General features: G+C 37.2%; 1 protein-coding gene across 1 annotated transcript; it reads left to right on the forward strand.

The window, feature by feature from the left end:
* Nucleotides 1–1,852: 1,852 nt before the first annotated feature.
* NSUN7 (NOP2/Sun RNA methyltransferase family member 7) lies at nt 1,853–17,712 on the forward strand. The gene is made up of 11 exons (XM_068403270.1): nt 1,853–2,165; nt 2,710–2,768; nt 4,019–4,149; nt 5,325–5,477; nt 6,773–6,956; nt 8,504–8,714; nt 9,361–9,504; nt 10,256–10,357; nt 10,920–11,037; nt 14,352–14,469; nt 17,092–17,712. The coding sequence occupies exons 1-11, from the start codon at nt 1,853–1,855 to the stop codon at nt 17,710–17,712; spliced, it is 2,154 nt and encodes a 717-aa protein (XP_068259371.1).
* Nucleotides 17,713–19,429: the final 1,717 nt, after the last annotated feature.

Raw genomic sequence — 19,429 nt, forward strand, 5'->3', positions numbered from 1 at the left:
TTGTTCTGTTTCAATATGGCTTCATAAAATAAATTTACATTTGCTCTATAGATCCATCAGTGCTGCATCTAACACTAGGGATGTTGGTGCTTGGCTTCCACCAGAAGCAGCTGTTTGTCTGAGGCCCAGGACCTCTGTAAAGAGATGGTAAAAGTTGCTTCTGCAGGATTAGCAGCTCTTAGTTTGGGGGAGTGGATCCTGGGAGAGGAGAATGAGATGTGGCCTCCTCCAGATGAGCTGCCGGGGTTCAGGAAGCAGCCCTGGCTGGTTGTCTGGAGCAGGCTGGGCTGGGTGGACACTGACTTGTGCCAGTGTTGGAGAGGGGAGGGATGGGCCGAGTGTCACCCGTGTAGGGGAAAAAGAGTTTGAACAGAGGAATGCTGGCTCAGCATGGGGCATTTCATGGCTGCCTGCTGGAGAAGTAAAAGCTTGTGTTCCTCATTTCTCTTCCAACCCTGTGTGCTGCCATCCTCCTTCGCCACCGTGTTTTGGGTGATGGGGGCAGGAAAGGGGAGAGGACAAAAGGGAGCTGAGCGAGTACATCTGATCCAGGGAGAAGAGGTAGTAATTTATCCTGAGGTATGTGGGGGAGTGCAGGGAAAAAGCTTGAGAATGGTTGTACTGAACTAAATTATGTAGCAAAAGAGAAGATGCTTTCTGTTTGGTCAGAGTATCACCTTTTTTGGATTTTTTTTTGGCTGGCAAAAAGGACAAATTCGGCTATTCTGTACTGTTAATCCTAAAATATTCAGAACTATTTGTCAGTACGAGATCCATGCCTATCTTTCTGTGCTACAGCTGCTAGATTCCTCACGGTTCTTTTGTATTATTCTTCCCCAGACAGGAAAACTAGTTTGGGTTTGGTTTTTTTTTTTTGAAATCTTTCCTCTGTGACTAAATTTGTCTTGGCTTAGTTAGCCCTCTTCTGAACATTTAACCTGACTTCTAAGCCTCCAAACATTGTCATAAATGCATGTTACAGCAACCAGAGCAAGTAGGGTAAATCCAAGCACTTGTGATGGATATAGTTTAAGTGGGTTTTAGGTGGAATTTAAGCAAATATTTTTGGATTCAACTAACACTGGGGCTTTTTATTTTTCTTTTTCTTGAAGCCCTAGTCCACCTCTGGGGAAGGTAATTTTTATTTTATTGTTTATGTAAGATGTGTGGAAGATTTAAGAAATGCACATGGGCTTACGGAGAATTGGATAATATCTTCAGAGACTGTCAGAGTGGATTTCCTGCATTTATAAAATGGTGCTGTTTAGGGAATACATTAAATACATTAACACTTAGGTGATCTCTATTATCCATTTTAGGGGCAAATGCACAGTTTAGTGGACAAGCATGTGGAATTCACTGCAGCTCTTTTCAAGATGGGTTCTTCTTTGAAAGAGATGATGGCTGCTTTGGAATTTCTGTAGCATCTTTTTATTAAAGGAGAATTCCCAGTAAGAGATGCTATTCCGTCTGCAATAATAATGCTTCTTATTAGACACAGAGAATCAAATCTCTGCATGTAGTCTGTTTAGCATCATTTATTGTAAAACACTGGCCTCTTTGAAACAAGTAACCAGTCTTTGTATCTGCATTAGTGAAAATATATAAGGCAAGAAAACTACTATAAATACTTCTCTAGTATATGTAAGATGAGAGATGTATAGAAGTATAGTTGATATATGTATTTGCAGGATTAGAGCCTAAAAAAAGAAAATAAATTCTATTGAAAACCTGAAAATGAAGAGAAAAATGTATTCTAGTGAAAGAAAATTTCATAATTCAATACAAACTTTGTTTTTTGCAGAGGCAGCAGGATTGTGACTTGCAATTTACACAATCAGCAACTGGAAAAATGCCAGGTTCTAAAAGTAACTTGGTGTCTTTACATGAGGATGTTATAAATGATACTTCAGACTTGAGTGAAATTAAAATTTCAGATGAAAAAGGATCTGTTGAAAAAAGAACAACTACTCTGATTGAGAAGAATGGCTATCACGACTCCATATACATAAATGCAGCTAAGATTTTTCAAAGCATTCATACCAAAAAGCCTAAGGATAGAATATTGGTGCGGTACGGTGATGACTCGTTATCTCCCATGCTAACTTTTAAAGATGAGTATTGCCAGCGTGTATCTTATGAACTGGCTTTCAGTGCTCTAAAATGTAAGTAAGTACAAAACTTTTCCAAAAAATTGCCAACAGAAATGATACAGCAGAGAAAATATGTAAAATCAAAGTGTTTAGTTTCTGCCTGACAGCAGAGATCTGGGGAATGTTTTATTAAACTACAGGTTACTACTAGAGCACTCCTATCCCTCAAATATCTAAATATATCTAAATATATCTAAATATATCTAAATATATCTAAATATATCTAAATATATCTAAATATATCTAAATATATCTAAATATATCTAAATATATCTAAATATATCTAAATATATCTAAATATATCTAAATATATCTAAATATATCTAAATATATCTAAATATTGTTAGCGTTTTGTGAAGTCAAACATTTAAATTCCATGCTTTTTCCTATAAAGGCATTATGTAGAGTTGTTACTTTTTGTGATTGAATTTGCCTTTAATTTTCATGATGTTTAAACTTTCAGCTTTTTCTTTAGTAATTTATAAGTTTTTATTTTTCTCCCATAGAATCTTGTAGATTTCATAGTGTATATTGTCAATATTTTCTTTTTTTGCAGATCAGGATCTTCTTGAAGAAATATTGTTAGATAGTTGTGTTTACTCCTGCCAGTCAATAGTAAGTGAACATTTCTGTGAGGAAATACTTTTGGTATTTTCTGAGTTGATGTAATTAGAATATTTTCTGAGGATTCTGCGACATTCTTCAAAACAACATTTGTTGTTTTGAACTATATGGTAGCCTGAGACTGAAATATTGCTGTGCTTTTTAGTTAGTTGTCTGAAACATCAACCTCCAAGGTACTAGATATGTTGTTTGTGAGATTCTTATTGCACCTTACTGCTGGGAATCAAAACCTTCAAAGAAAGAAGGTGGGAGAGTGAACCATAATGCTTACTGCAGTGTAATACTTGCTCAGTGATGTTGTCCATGAGCCAGTCCATGTATTTTATACAATATTTGTACTTGTACTGGCAAAAATTAGTCCAGTTTACTCTCTCAACATGCTCTCCTGCTTTGGCATGAAAAGAAAATCTAGAGCTGGCAGAGTAATCTGCTATTCCTTCCAGTTTAGTGTTTGATGCCTTTGAGAATTACAAGATGAATTTGAACTGATGTTGTGGAGATTGATGTGAGCAGGCAAATGATCTATCACATTTGATTTTTGGCTTCTTTTTGTAAGGAAGTAAAACTTATGTGGTAACATTTTGTGTTTGGTGTTATTTCCCTAGTAACTTGAGTTTTCTAGCTAATTTTGGTCATATTTGTGAGAAGGCTAGAATTTTCAAAGGCATAAGAACTGTAGGAATTTCATGAAAAGAGGTAGACGAGAGTAACTGAAGTGCTGTTATTTACTGTCCCTAAGAAGGAGATGCTCCCTGTTTTAAACATTTAGACATGGGAAGGAGATTTTACATACATCCCAACTGCAGAATGGTTATTATAACTGAGCTTATCGGTTGTTACATACCAAAGAATCCCAAAAGAGACAAATTGATAGACTAAAAGTTTTTGTTGGCTTAGCTGTTCAAGGAACTACTTTATGAGGAGAAAATAATTTCAAAGTCTAAATTCTGATAACATTAACAGTTGTTAAGATATAGTATATTGTCTCTGTGTATGGAGAATGTTTTTAATTCTGATAAGCTAAGTAACTTCGAAGTTGTGTATTTTAGTTTTTAAAAATTCTTCAGCGTTTTACTAACTGTCTATGAGGAGTTACTTTCATAATTCTCACAAATAGGTGTTCCATGGGAGTTTTTAATGCCTCTTACACGGGAGACAGACTGCTGTTTGGTATGGATCTTTTTGCAGAAGTAAGGCATGCTTTGTGTCACTTTCTCTAGCCAGTTGCTTTTCTATTGCAGCCAGATGAATTAACCAGCTTGCTTGTTGTGATGCTTTATGACCTGCAAGACCGAAAATTTAAAGCACGAGAGATTTTTGGTGAAGAGGAACCTGTAGCAGAAGTTCAGAAAATAGAGCGTTATTTATACAGGTATACATGCTAAGGACTTTTTTTGTTGATGTATATATTAGCAGAAATACAGATTTGTATAACCAGTGCCTTTTTTTTTTAATAATTGTCAATATTACAGATATCTTTCAGCTTCAAATTTTGAAGGCTTTGTTTTTATTTTTAATGAGAACCTAGTCTGAAGAGAAACTTTCATATTTCTATAGTTAAGAAAAATACAGCTAACAAACCATCTTTACATTGTGGATTATTTTGCTAGAAAAAGGTATCTTATTTTGGAGTTGTTGAAACTTTTTTCATACGATTTTAGAAAAGAAATGAAATACTCATAAATATGAGTGTAATAGAGTCAAGAGGTGATGGAATGGAATAACATCCATTTATTTAGCAATACTTCTATTATGGAACTTTGTTAAATATTTATTATTATAAGTAATTAGCACAAAAGAAGAGGATATGTGAAATATTTCAAGTAGTGTTCAAGTACTTTTTTCATCAGGCTGTTGATGAACTCAGCAGGCATTTGTTGGACAAAATTGTGTTGCTGCTGGATTTAGAATAGCCCAAAAAGTTCACGACTATCATAAGTGCAAGGTATTCCTGAAGGGCAGAACGTAATATATCTTGACATCTGAAGTAGTTCACCAGCAATTTTTATTTGCATGTATCAAGATAATACATAAAGCTAGTGGGAAGAAAAGACTGGGAATATTTCCTCTGCCATTTTCACGTCATAATAACAAAACTGACTCCTGGTTGCCATCATACTTGTGTTGTTTCTGTACACATTTAGAGGTCAGCTTTCATCAAATGCTCATTCTGCACATATATGTATTTATATCTTCAAACATACAAAAAAATCTGATGATTGTGTTCCACAGGTTGCGGTTCCAAAACTTATTTGCTTTTTTTTATCTGTCTGAGAAAATTCATGTATTTGAGAGTCATCTGCCATAATTCCAGTCCTGTGTGCATTTAAATAAAACAGTCTTAGCTATGTACTACTACCTTGCATCTGCTGTTGTCTGGGGTAGAAAATGTCCTATAACTGTATTTTCTGTAGCAGCTTGCAAAACGAGGCCTCACTTTTGTTTTTGGTTTCTGAGCAAGATAGTATTGTAATGGAAAATAGTGCACGTTAATAGCTAGTGTAAACATTTATAAAACTTATTAAACTTGTGGTTATGTTTTTGTAGTTTTAGGACCAAGTTGGCAGCTGCACTAGCAAGATGTCGCATCAGACATGATGCTCTTTCAATTGAACACATTCTACCAGAAACCATACGGAAGCAGGAGCAAAGGACTTCTGGTTTGCCTTTATGTGTTTGGATAAACACATTTAAAATCAGGTAAGGTCTTTAAAGTATCATCTAATATAGACATTTTTACATATGAAGTGATATAGTTTGCTACATACTTGTTTTAGAATTTCCAGGTTGTATTATTACCAGTAATTTAAGTTTCTGATAGTAAATTCTGCTTAGTCCAGTGACTTTGCTTTATGTTTGTTTGTAGTTTTATATATTGCAGTAATGGTATTCATAAACTGTAACAAAGTTGTGAAACAGTTTTTCTTACTATTCTGTTGCTTGTATGGGTCTATCACCAAATAAATGAGGAAATAAATAAAGTTAGAAAAAACTATATGGGTGAGTAAACATGTGATGAAAAATAGAGAAAGAGGAAACTTCTTAAAAAGTGGGTGTATTAGTGTAAGCCATAATGTTGGCAAAGGGTGTTAAGACAGGTACAGTACTTAATACTGGTGTTTATTCTGTAGAGATAGTGTAAACTTGAAATAAAAATACATTTTTTCAAATCCTTATATTCGGTGGGCTACTATATATGTAACACTGCTGTCCCTAGTTCTGTGCTGATACATGAACCATACCAGGTTATCCTGTTGTCTCTTTTGTTAGACAGGTAATCCATTTTATCATGTTTTCAAGAATTTTGTTTTCATAGTCTTGTCTTGGACCAATGTTCTGTGCTTAGGTTACTGGCTCTTCAAGATAGAGAAGGTGTCTTCCTCTGTTCGTGATTTTGCAACCCTTAACTAAGATTGAGCTGAAAGCTGCTGCATTGACGCTACGTTTAATGTACCATATAAGCTTATGGCACTGTTTGAAACTGCATTTCAGCAAACAAGTCTTAGTGTATATACCTTTAAATCTTTATGATATTTGAATTGCAAACCTCAGCATTTACACCGTTACTACATTTACACAAGGATTATTTCAGATATCAGCCATTAAATTCATTGGCCAGCCAGACTAAATTGAAAGCAATTGAAAGAACGAAAATATTCCAGCAGTAAATTTGCTACAGTGTCTCCTGAGCACATGGACATTTATGCTTTGATGCTTTGAATCATCCTCTGGAGATATGTACCTCTTTCTTAATATATTTTGTCAGACTTATTAACTTAGTTGTTTCAAACCAGAACTTACATGCCTAAAATAGAGTGAATTCCCCTCCTGCATTAGACAGTGTTGCATATTTATTTTTTTAATATATATCTATGCACACACACATATATACACACATACTTAAAAAATAAAAGACAAAAATTTATATTATCAATGTGAACTATATTGTTTAAGTAACTCTTGTATATTTAATGGCCAGAGTTGTATGTTAACAGCCTTCAAGATGTTTTCAAGGATTTGAAGAAGAAGGGATTCACAAGAGTTGAATCTGTGTCAGACTTCAACTGTTACACGTATTGTATGGACCAACATTGCCATGATGTGTTGGTTTTTCCTTCCTGTCTTAAAGAAGAGCTGCTTAATTTAGATCTTTTTGCAGATTGCAAACTCTTACTGCAGGTGAGTTGATGTCACCCTTGAGTAAAATGATCTGCAAACTAAAATAATGCTTTGCATTAGAATCAGGTCATGTATTGTGTGACTGTCCTATTAGAACAGTCAGGCAGCAACATACTCTTGTAAGGTTTTGGAAGCTTTTAATAATCAGAAGGTTAGAAACTTACTAAATTTAGCATGCAAATGTTAATGCTTATAATTGACAGCTACAATTAAGTTAGTAAAATGTTTTAAACTTAATCTTAAAACTGTTGAAATAAACATCAGAAGTGGTCAAAGAGGCAGTCTCACTTATGAAAATGTGAGGAAGGTTTCTGTGTAACTCTACACGCATTACTCCCAGTTAGTAGGTAATGGTATGCTAATATTATAGTACCTTGTCCTCTTCAACTGCATATTTGTGATGGAATGATGACGCTTCTTTGTATTTTGTGCAGTGTGGTTCCTAAATCTCCATAAATCCCACTGGTCTTTTTCCTGACTTGCCATCGTTAGCCTTTCCAGGCAAGATTGGTCGGAGGTTCCTGTTGTAGAACAGTGGTTTGGAGTAACCATGCAGCAACACAGAACCACAAATTATCTAAAGTGTCTAATGATTCTTGAGTGCTTAGCAGAAACATTTCAAAGGGCATTTTCACTTGATGCTTAGCATTTTCTGGAAATTTTAGCCTCAAAATTTATTACCCAACTTACAAAGTAATTCAGTATTCAATTTCAGTATGTATATTTTTTGAATAGAAGACTTCCAGAAAAGAACTATACATGACAGCCCTATAGGTCACAGGAACAAATGCTGAGTATTATTACTTAAGAATATTCAAAGTGAAGAAACAGAACCCTCAAAAACTCCATCACTCTCTGGTGGAGTAGGATGGTACTTGAATGCTGTAAGTGGATACGTAGACATGGACGTGAACTTTCTTTCCCCTTCCCCTTTATCATCAGTGTTTGCCAGATTTGGTGCAAAGCATGGTACCTGTGGTCCATATCTTCAGTCTTTGTGTTGTAATTTGATGGAGATAATGTTGGATATATCTCTTTTTCTCTTCATCACCTGTAGTATGAGATCATTTTCAAATCTACCTCTGTGTTCGAATTTCAGCAAAATCTTGGTCTTTGATCTGTAAGGGCTTCATTTCTCCTACAATTATTGCAAAGAGCTATGTGAATAGTTGCATTTCTCTGTTAAGCTGCCTCGGAGGATGAATTCTGCATTTTGTGGCCTATGTTTGTCTTTTCTGGCACTGGCTGTTGCTACAAGTTCCTCCTTATGGAGATGATACACACATTCTTTTCACCTACAGATATGATGCTTTCTTATGCATTAGTTAGAATTAAATTATTTAAATTTAGTGAGTGACAATAAGATGTTTGGTTTTGCACTTTATTTAATTCTATATTAGCAGCTATCCCTGATTAGTTTTTCTCCTCCCTTCTTTCCTGTTTGTCATGAAAACAATGAAATACTTTCCTAATTTGGAAAAGAAAGTTGGCATTCATAGAAACGAAATTATTTGGTCATACTTAATTTTTGTGTCATTATTTTCCAGGATAAGTCTCGCAGCCTTGCTGTACACTCTGCACAAGTGCTATTGAATACAGGTGACGACATTATGGTGGCTAACGTAGGTTCCCATCTGACCATTGCCCATATGTCAGTGCTGACAAATTGCAGCATGTCCAAAATTTTTGTTTGTGGCGTGAAATCTTCAGCAAAAGCAGCAGAACTGGGAAGCTTGTTCAGTCACATGGGATGTGAAAGTAGGTGTTAAACACTTGGTATGCATGAAGTATTGTAATGTAGATGTTTGTGGTATCTATAAGTATGGTGTAATTCTATCAGAATTCAGAGATCCCTTGTATGAGGACTTGGGGAGGGCAGTAACAACTTATTTTTTGTCACAAGGTGAACTGACAGCTTTTCAGCTACAATCAAGTTAATCAAAGGTTGCAGATTAACCGTGTCATAGATGCAGGCTCCTGAAATGTCAGGGTGAATTTTTTCCATATAAGTAGTTACTGTATAGCAGTTGGTGTAGCTGGTAGCTGGGAATTTTGGGGTCCATTTATTTGGTGTCTTGGCTGTTGCTTTCAGTCTGATTTTCAGCTGTTTGAGAGTGTTAATCCAAAACCCATGCACTTGTCCAGTTTCCCCAGAGGACACGATCAGAACAGAATGCAACAAGACTCTGGAACCCCATTAGCCGTCTTGTCAGTGGAAGATGCTAAGGTCTAGCTAGTCCTTCAATCTGTTTGAAATCAGTGGGACATACTTTGGAAGATCTGGGTCTAGCAGGCTCTAGCTCTGTGGAAGTCTGTGTAACACCACAGTCTCTTCACCTTTACCACATTAAAATTAGGCAGGCTTGTTTGCGTGTAGAACTGTCGAGTTTTTCCCTTTTTTCAGATATTCAGTTGTTACATGAAGACTTTACTGAGATTGAACCAACAGACCTGAGACTTCAAAACGCAAAAGTTATTTTGCTGCTACCACAATGCTCTGGACTGGGTGCTGGCAATCCAATCGACTTTATTGTAAATGAACATGGAGGTAACTTTTGATGCAATAGCTAGCTCATGATTTCTGATAGAAATAGTATTCAAGTATTGTGGTCTGGACATCGTAGCTGCTTCAGTAAATTGTATCATTTTATAAAATACCCTTCTTTTTAGATTTTTATTTTTAACTACTACAAAATATATATATTAAATACCTTGCATAATTCTGTATGTGTAATGTACTTGCAGGCTACTATGGAAATACGAAAGAGAATAAATAAATTACACAGGTGATTTTTCCACACAAAATGAGCAAGAATGTATTTGGCCTAGCTTAGGATTCTCAACAAGAAAACAAAACCTTTCTAGGTGGCACTGAAGGATTCGGAGCATTTTGTAAGGCAATTTCAAGTCAATAGTATGAAGTTTGAGGGTTATTCTGGGGAGCAGAGTGTATATAGCCTTTCTTTTAAAGTAAAAAGACTATAGGTAGAAAATTTATACCAATGAGTGTACATAATTTTCCCTTGATTACATGCCTTTATTGACTGTTTGTGTAAGTCTCTTCACTGTACAGTTTTCTTTAAATAGAAACAAATAAGAGGCAGTAGTAATTACAGGTAAAGAGGGGAAGAATAATAATTTCAGCATTCCTTGGTATTGTAATTCATAGAGCCTGCCTTCCTACTGCACCAGTAATAATCAATCAATCAGGTCTGTTGCCAAAGCATTTTCTGCAAACAACCATATTTTAAGACACTAACAGAAGTTGCATTAATAAATTTACAACTCTTTGCATTTAGATGCAGGATTGCTAAGAGACCTTTTCCAAGGATCTGTATCTGAGGATAAACTCGGTATTCTTGCTGAGAGGCAGCTTAATGAGTTGATGCATGCAATGAAATGTAAGTGTGCTAGCTCTTGGATTGCTGGGAGCACCTTGTATCAATGGAACACCACATCAATGCCATTGTACTGCCAACAGTTTTTATATAGTTAAAAATGCACTGATTACTCTATTAATTAACAGTAAGTGTGTAACCAAACCCCCTAAATAATGATATCGTCAAGTTTAAAGGTATACCTGTGTTCTAGTATTCACCAGCCATTAACACAGTAATCTTCAGCATTGTGTAGAGAAGCGGCTTACTGGCTTAGTCATACTCTGCGTTGTAAAAGTTATGAGTGTAGTCTGACTCCATCTGCACGCTGCCACTTTCTTCCCTTCTTCTCTGGTAGCTGTGTGAAAAGACTGGATGCAGTGTGAATTTCTGCTGAAATCTGCAAATATTTGAAAAGATTTTTTTTTTACTAAAAAACACTAGAGATTCAGTACTAATGTGTGCAGGAGAATGTATTTTATTGGTAAAAAATAACATCCAAGCATAATTTCTATGCTGATTTCAGTCCTTAGTAAACTACTGTGTATATGAAGAATTTGAACAGTAGAACAATTTTGTTTTGTAGTTAACAAAGTACAAGCTATTGTTTATGGCACTTGTTCGGTTTACCCAGAAGAAAATGAACTAGTAGTGAAAAAAGCACTGGAATCTGGAGTGGAAGGAAATAAAGTACAACCATACAGGTATGGATTGAGTAGTTTTGTCTATGGAAAAATTAAGTATAACTTTAAATTGTAGCGTAATTCTTATCCCAGACTGATCTGTGTCTTGCATTAGATTAACATTTAAAATATTTTTTTGCTGCCTCTGATTCCATTCCTTCTGATGTTACAGAGTACTAAGTAGCATCCTTTCGACTTTCTCATCTAATATTTTTGTTCCCATCTGAAAATCCAGATGGGAGGAAAGCATCACTGGTTGGAAATAACGTTGCGGTGAGCGTGGTGAGCTTCTGTTGCTTTCATCCTGTCAGTACTCAGAGAATGAAGCTAGTTTAAGATAAAGTGGAGACTAGAAGTCTGGGAACTTGCTAGCATGCTCTCAGCTCTCACCTAGAATGATCATTTTCAAAGGAAAAAGAAATCATCTTAAAATGTTAGAATAATATAGAAGAATAAGAACCTCTGCTGTAGGATTGTTCGTCCCTGTATTCAGATGAATGACTTCTGAGGGAACGGGTTACAGTAAGAGAACATCCTGTGCAATCGTAACAAACACAAATATGTATGAAAAAAAGTATGTGTGTTGTGTACTTTACACGTAGTTAAAACCTGTCAGCTGGAGCCATTGTTAAAAGACTGATGGGTACTTTCTGGATTTTCCTTTCAGTCACAGTAGATAAATGCAAACAGTTGGCAGTTGCTTGCACGTAGATACAATAGTTGATTACAGGATGCAGGTTAAAAGAGTTTATGTTGCCAAAAGCACAGGAGAGTAATACTGTATTTTTAGATTTTATACTATCTTAGATGATGTTAATGACTTGGCCATCATGGGGAAAGGTACTGTGGTTCAATATATCATTGAGTGTATTTAAATTTTGCATGATTTTGCACGGTGTTAACTGTGGCCAGTCCAAAGAATTTTAAAAAGAGGTATGTTACGCATGTTAAGATACAGTACAACAAAACACATCTTTCTTGCAAATCATGGATTTAAAAGTGCAGCCTGCTTGAAATTTTATGCTAAAAGGCGTGAAATCAGAGTACATCTTGCCAGTGATGCTATGCTAGTCCAAAAGCATTTATCGACTCTTGCTGTAAACTGTGTTTTCCTTTGGGATTTGAAATTCTGTGAAGTCTGTCATCCCTTGACCTCTATGCAGCTATTACTCTTTGGGGAGAACTCGGGGGACCTTGGAACATAATGGTCTCTGGATTATTCGAACACAAATAATATATAAATTCATGATATATATAACAGAATTTATATTAAAAAAATTGAGATATTTTTTTTTCCTGGAGCTTTAATTTTTTCAGAAAAAACTTCCCCCCTTTTCTAAAACACCCTCCCTCCCTCCAAAGCCAAAACAAAATCTATTTAGTGCTTTGCAGAAACATCATAAAACTTGTCATACTACTAAATTATACTTTTACTTTCAAATACGAGGCAATCTCAGATGGTAGGAAAGGGAAAATAAAATTACATGAGGATTTTAGCAGACCTGAGCAAATTTGTGATTGAAGACTGACCGAACTTCATAAATGATGATCGCAGAATCAGTTCCTCCTTCACTGTCATGCATGTCTTAGATCTTTTCATGCCTTATTCTTGCTACAATAAAGCTGTTGGTAACCAGCACAAACAGCAATAATAGAGCACCATAAATAAAATATATAGTGTGATTGTGCTTGTCTTAAGGTGAAAGCTCAAGCCATTTAAGATGCATTTACTACTTAACAACAGTTCCTCGTACGCTTTCCTTAGAATTAATTAGGTAACTTACTTGACTAATAGAATGCAGGATAGAATGAAAAACTCCGTTGCAGAATTCCTAGCCCCTGTGTTCACAGTAGTGGCTTTGAGAGGCGTATTATACTAGTAAAACATCCTGTGTGATCATCACAGGTCTATGTAATATTAATTTCCTTTTCTAAGAAAACTGAGGGCTTTCAGGAAACTCTTACACAAGTTGTGCTTAGGTGTATTATATCTTTTGGAATTACTCTGCAGTGCTGGAGTGGTGCTGTATGAAATAAGGCTGTGCTGGAGTTTGGGATCATACAGCTGGTCTTAGGGCTGTGACATCGTAAAGGTGGTTTCAAACATGTACCCACTGTCTAAGCTGATCTTACATTAAGGATATGACAGTTTATAGCAAAGGCTTTACCATACATAAGGGTACACATTGTGAACAGGTGTGTGTAGAGGAGATACTAAACCATTCATGCATTTCCCATTGGCCTATCAAATTGAGTTAATTTCTGCATCAATTTTCAGGGCCAGACCCTCTGTTAAAGGGATTCCTGGTAACAGTAATCTGTATACATCAATCAAAATGAAGATTATTACTTTTTTGCATTGAATGACCAGATCTAAAAGCAAAAATCTCCTGTGTGTCATAGGACATAGAGTTTTATTTAGTAATGCAAGGAGGATGTGAGCCTTGTAGTCTGTTTTACCAAATTCTGAGGAATGTACAAAAAAATCCAGATTACGGTGAAGACTTGGGAACAAAGAGTTTTGCAGACTTCCCATTAGCAACGGACTAGCCAGCCAGATCAGGATATCGCTCACAAACACTGAACGCGGTTCTCTGTGACCATCTTTGAACAAGCTCGGTCACCAGAGGATCAATGGGGCATTGAGGAGGGGCTGGATCTTACAGTCCTCAGCAATGCGAAGAGGAGGGGGTAAAAATTGCATAAGGACATTTTGATAGCATTTTTCTGTACTGAAACAACTCAGTACTAATTTAGCAGCATTATGAGCCAAGTGCTTGAGGCCTGTTTATGATATCCAGGGATTACTGGAATACAAGGAGAACATGAGAAAAGGCTAGTTCTTCCTTCTTCACTGATGTGATGCATTGCAAAACTGTAAATTTGAAAAAACAGCACTCGATTATTACAAATAGGCAGTTTTTTCTAACCTAATATTTTTAGCTTAGATTATGAGCATATACTTAAGAACTCAAAGGCAACACCTCTACAGTGTCTGCGTACTGCTCAGTGTTTTCAGAGCATTCCCCAACTTCATGGGCAACTTGATAATCCAGTAATTGCAGACCTGAGTTGTTAATTATGTTTATACATATTTATTATCTGGATACATATTTATTATCTGGTGGTTAATATACTTACTTATTGGAAAAAATATAATTATTTCTAAAAAGATTAATTCTCATGTCTTCCTTGTCTTTCAGTTTTTTAAATTGAAGATAATCTCTATAAAACTCAGTGAAAGACACAACTGGAAATTACTTTTAGTATATCCTCGTTTATTTCTCTTTATATCCTTAAACATTATCTTCTGGTCATTTGATTATTTTCTACAGGCTTATTCCTCCTGTTTTTAATACTTGTTCCAATTCAAAGGCTTCCATTGAAACTTTTTTCAAAATGGAGCCATCAGAAGTTTCCAGCGGTTGTTTTCTAGCTATTCTAGCAAGAGAGGTAAGCTAAGAAAATTCCCATTTAAAAACATGTCACAGGAAAAAGAATATTGCCATTTTTCCACAAAAGAATATATGAAATGGAACATTTTAAAAAAAAATTCTTGGCTGTTTTTTAGTTGTCTTAAGAACAAAGAATAGGCGAGCAGTTGAAATGTGCCACTTCCAGAGTTTTATGCTGAGCACAGCTTTCCACCATGTGCCTTTTTGTCTGGAGCTGTTCGTGATCAGAGCAGTTCCTTGATCTACACCAGTGCTTGGAACATCTAGAGGAAATACAGTGTTGCTGTCACACCTTGGAATGAAATACACAGCTTGATTAGACTCCTGATAAATGCTGTCTAGTAAAGTTATTTGTTATGTCTCTACATGTCACCAAGATTTGCCAGCATCCAAGCAGACAGTGTCACTGTAGGGATTAAGACTTCATTATAATTTGAATAAAATAGGAAGGAATATGTTTCCTTCCAGAACTAAGGTGTATGCAAATCGGGCTTGAAAGGCAGGGGGCTTTTGCTGAGTAAACAGGAAAGTCTTGGCATGATCCACAGAATCACAGAATCAATCAGGTTGGAAGAGACCTCTGGGATCATCGAGTCCAACCATTGCCCTGACACCACCCTGTCAACTAGACCATGGCACTAAGTGCCATGTCCAGTCTTTTCTTAAACACATCCAGAGATGGTGACTCCACCACCTCCCTGGGCAGCCCGTTCCAATGTCTAATGACCCTTTCTGAGAAGAAATGCTTCCTAATGTCCAACCTGAACCTCCCCTGGCGAAGCTTGAGGCTATGTCCTCTTGTCCTATTGCTAGTTGCCCAGGAGAAGAGGCTGACTCCCACTCCACTACAACCTCCCTTCAGGTAGTTGTAGACTGCAATAAGGTCACCTCTGAGCCTCCTCTTCTCCAGGCTAAACAACCCCAGCTCCCTCAGCCGTTCCTCGTAGGTCAGACCCTCCAGACCCTTCACCAGCTTGGTCGCCCTCCTCTGGACTCGCTCCAACACCTCAACATCTTTCTTGAAGTGCGGGGCCCAGAACTGGACACAGTACTCAAGGTGCGGCCTCACCAGTGCCGAGTAGAGAGGGACGATCACTTCCCTAGACCAGCTGGCTACACTATTCCCAATGGAGGCCAGGATGCCATTGGCCTTCTTGGCCACCTGGGCACACTGCTGGCTCATGTTTAGCCGGCTGTCGATCAGCACCCCCAGGTCTCTTTCTGCCGGGCCGCTTTCTAACTGCTCTTCCCCCAGCCTGTAGCGCTGCATGGGGTTGTTGTGGCCCAAGTGTAAGACCCGGCACTTGTTCTTGTTGAACCTCATGCTGCTGGTCTCGGCCCATCTATCTAACCTGTCCAGATCCCTCTGTAGGGCCTTCCTACCCTCCAGCAGATCCACACTCCCACCCAGCTTGGTGTCATCCGCAAATTTACTGAGGGTGCACTCAATCCCTACGTCTAGATCATCTATAAAGATATTGAGTATTGATATATTCCTGAGGAAGGGATCCCTTAAAGGGCTACTTTGCATCTCTGAGCATCAACATTTTCCTCTTGTGTCTGAGAAAAGCAGGACTTTTTTCATCAAAAGAGAAATGGGGGGAGCTAATTAGAATTTCATTGGAAATTAAACATAGGAGATCTTATTTGGTTATTTGTACCACTTTCTGTCATACTCCAATTACAGAGCTTGAAAGAAGCTTGTGTCTTGGGGGGAGTTAGAAGAGAATTTATTAGAGTAAGAGAATCACACGTGAAAAGCCTTTCAAGTTACCTATTATTGACCTCTTTCTTTTCAATGTAAAACATTTTTTAACCTGGCTCCCTGAGCTAATAAGTTTTAGTTAATCATGCTGTGTACATCTGTCTACCATATTCTCCCCCTCCAGAGAAACAAACACTTTTGTTTCAGGTAGTTGATTTGAATCATTTTTGTAATCAAATTCTAATGCACAGCAGCAATTGCTCCTATGGCCAATTTTTAGGCAATTCTGGAAATGGACATTTTCTGCAAGGCAGAAAACATGTACTTATAATTTAAACTGAAATTTCTGGTTTACAGAAACCCTCTCTTGGCTAGTTGTAAATAGTTTCTTTCCCATTGCTTCTCTTTACATATTTGGATGTTGACCTGATTCCTAGTTAACCTAGTTTGAGAGTTCCTTGCTTATGTATTATGAGGGATTTTCATTATAATGAAAATTATTCATGTTTAATATTATTGATAATATTTCTGTATTTTAGTAACTTTCTGATACCCACACACTTTATATATATATATATATATATACACACACACGTGTTATTACAGACACGTTACAGAGCAAGTCAGTGTGGGAGACGTGGTACAAAGTCCACAGTTCAGTTTCCCCTCTTCAGGCCTGTAGAGGGCAAAGGCTCTGAAGAGCAAATGCTCAGATACCTCTTTACACAACAGTCACATTCTTAATTTCTTGAATAAATAGTGTGGTTAGCATTTATCACATGTGACTGAAGTCTTTCTGCTAGATTCTGCCATAGTTTTCTTGTGGAGTAAATTCTGAGGAATCTGGGATTAAAGTATTGAGTTTGCAGCTGTGTTGTGGCTTGGATTTATTGTTGTTGCCTTTGAAATTTTCAGAAAGATTCTTCTGAAAATGTGTCTGTTAAAGACATTTTGGCTCGTGCTGCAACAAAGGGACTACTCAACAGCGTTGTTCTAGAAGAATCAAAGGAAGAGAAGAAAAAGCAACCGCAAGTAACACAACGTAGAAGTAGTATCACTGGTAGTGGTGTAGAGCCAAAGACTGCACAGTTCCTGCACCATCAAACTGTACCTAACACTAAGGCTGAAGTTTCAGCGTCTAAAGCAGTCAGTAACATACAACAAAAGAAGGTGAAGCAGACAAACAGCTGTGTTCCGCTGAAGAAATCTATCAACCCTGTTTCAGACACAGCTCTGCCTAAAGTGCTGAAGCACAAATCTCATTTGTCACCTGTGGGCAAGGCCTCTCAAAGACACACATTTGCTAGAAAGGCACGTGCAGAACGTGAGAGGGTTGTACTGAAGCCCGTGGAAATTGTTTTTCCTCCAGTGATAACACCATATGTGAGTCTGCAGGGAAACAAACCCAGGATATCAACTCATCCTTGCTTTCGTGGCTGGACTGGGGCAAAGGGTTTGAGCGGTAGGATACTTCCCCCACCCCCGTCTAAAGGGGTCAAGCCAACTGTGCTCAGCCATCCTCGACCGTGGCTGTAAGACTCTTCAAACTTTGTCCCTACCTTTACACAGAAGGTAAAGATTCTTGTATGTATTAATCAATACACTTAGGTTACAGTCTGTCTTTATGCAGAGTAATCTTGCTGTGGGAAACAGATGTATTATGGGATATTTGCATGGAAATACCCATGTTAGATAGCCATTTTGAACCAGTGATGACACTTTAAAGTGAATGCAGCACAGCTGCATAAGACTGCTAGACCACTGGGGGAGTGAGGTCAAAACACTATAGCTTTTTGCTATACACTTTAAAGTGACAAAGTATACAGGCTTTCCCCTCCCTCACCTGCACAGATCTGTAGGAATACTCAATTTCAAATTGATTTTTTTTTAAAGTGAGACTGCATTTTTTTCAGTGGCTATTTCTCTTTACAAGTGCTAGATACCATTTTTGTAAGTTACTATTTAGACTGGGACACATGGGAAGTAAGCCTCGCACAGTAAGCCAGGTAGCTTACCTTCATTTCTAAAACTAGGTGTGAACTTTTGTACAGGCAACTGGCCAAGTTCACCAAAGCCCATGCACAGGCTTTCTAGTACTGACTCCCTTGGTTTCTACTCAGGTGTGCTTCACAATATTAACAATGAAAACTAGATAAAATATTCTCTTGCTAAAAATACTGAATTGTCATCATAATGTCATGTCAGACTGGCATAGCTCATAACTGCTTTTCACCAGCTTTCTTAACACAGACAGTTCTTAGCTGAGAAGAGCTGTTACTAAGTTATTTTTATAAAGGTTACTGCTAGTCAGCTGAATAATGACTGAACACAGTAGTCTGTCTGTCTTTGGAAACAGCCGTGGGCTTCTAACCTGCTCCCTCTTGCTAGCAAATATAAAATAAAATAACTAAAATATCTACAATTGTCTTATAATCTGAGCAGAGGATAAAAGGGAAACAGATACTTTTAACAAAAGTCTGATTTAGTGTTAAATACGGACAGTATAAAGAAAGAAAATGGCAAACAATGACAGAATGGCAGTAAGAGGAACCTCAAGAATTGTATTTATTTAGCTTAAACTGTTGTAGCCATGAAACAAAGACAGTATAGCAATATAGAAATTCAAAGGTAGCTGTGGCCCAGAAGAGAAATTTTCCTCTAGGCAATCATTTAAGATCTTTGGTAAGAGAGCTGCCAGTAGTGCCTGCAATATGGTATCGAATCTTAACCTGTTTGACATACGAGTCTGGATTTAGACCCATCCAGAGAACATGTTCTAACATTTCTCTTTTCTTCCTCACCCACAGCAGTCAATGTAGCTGGATCAGCACTACCTTTAGAAGAAAGGATGTGATATTACACCCACGGTGTAGACAGCTGGCTCTTGCTCATCAGATAAATATAGTTGCTTCACTCCATCAGTGAAAATTTCTTTTAATGTTTTAATCTGAGCCAGCTGTCCTATTCAAAGGCATCACTCACCTGCTGCATATCCCTGTCAGTAACACACACTCCTTACCTGTTCCAATAAAAGGGTGAATTCCATCCATTCTTTCTTCTGAACAAATGGTAAGAATAGATCTAGACCTGTGTGCTTGCAATGTATAGAACCGAAAAAAAAATCCCCATTTTATTTCAAAACGATCCTGAAGGAGGAGAGATTCTACATGGTAGATAAAAGGAATGGAAAGTAAGATTTTTTTTTTTTTCCAATATGGTTGTTAAATGCTTAAACTCAGAGAATCTGCAGTTA

Source organism: Nyctibius grandis, chromosome 6 (assembly GCF_013368605.1).
Source record: "Nyctibius grandis isolate bNycGra1 chromosome 6, bNycGra1.pri, whole genome shotgun sequence".
NCBI classification, from domain to species: domain Eukaryota; kingdom Metazoa; phylum Chordata; class Aves; order Nyctibiiformes; family Nyctibiidae; genus Nyctibius; species Nyctibius grandis.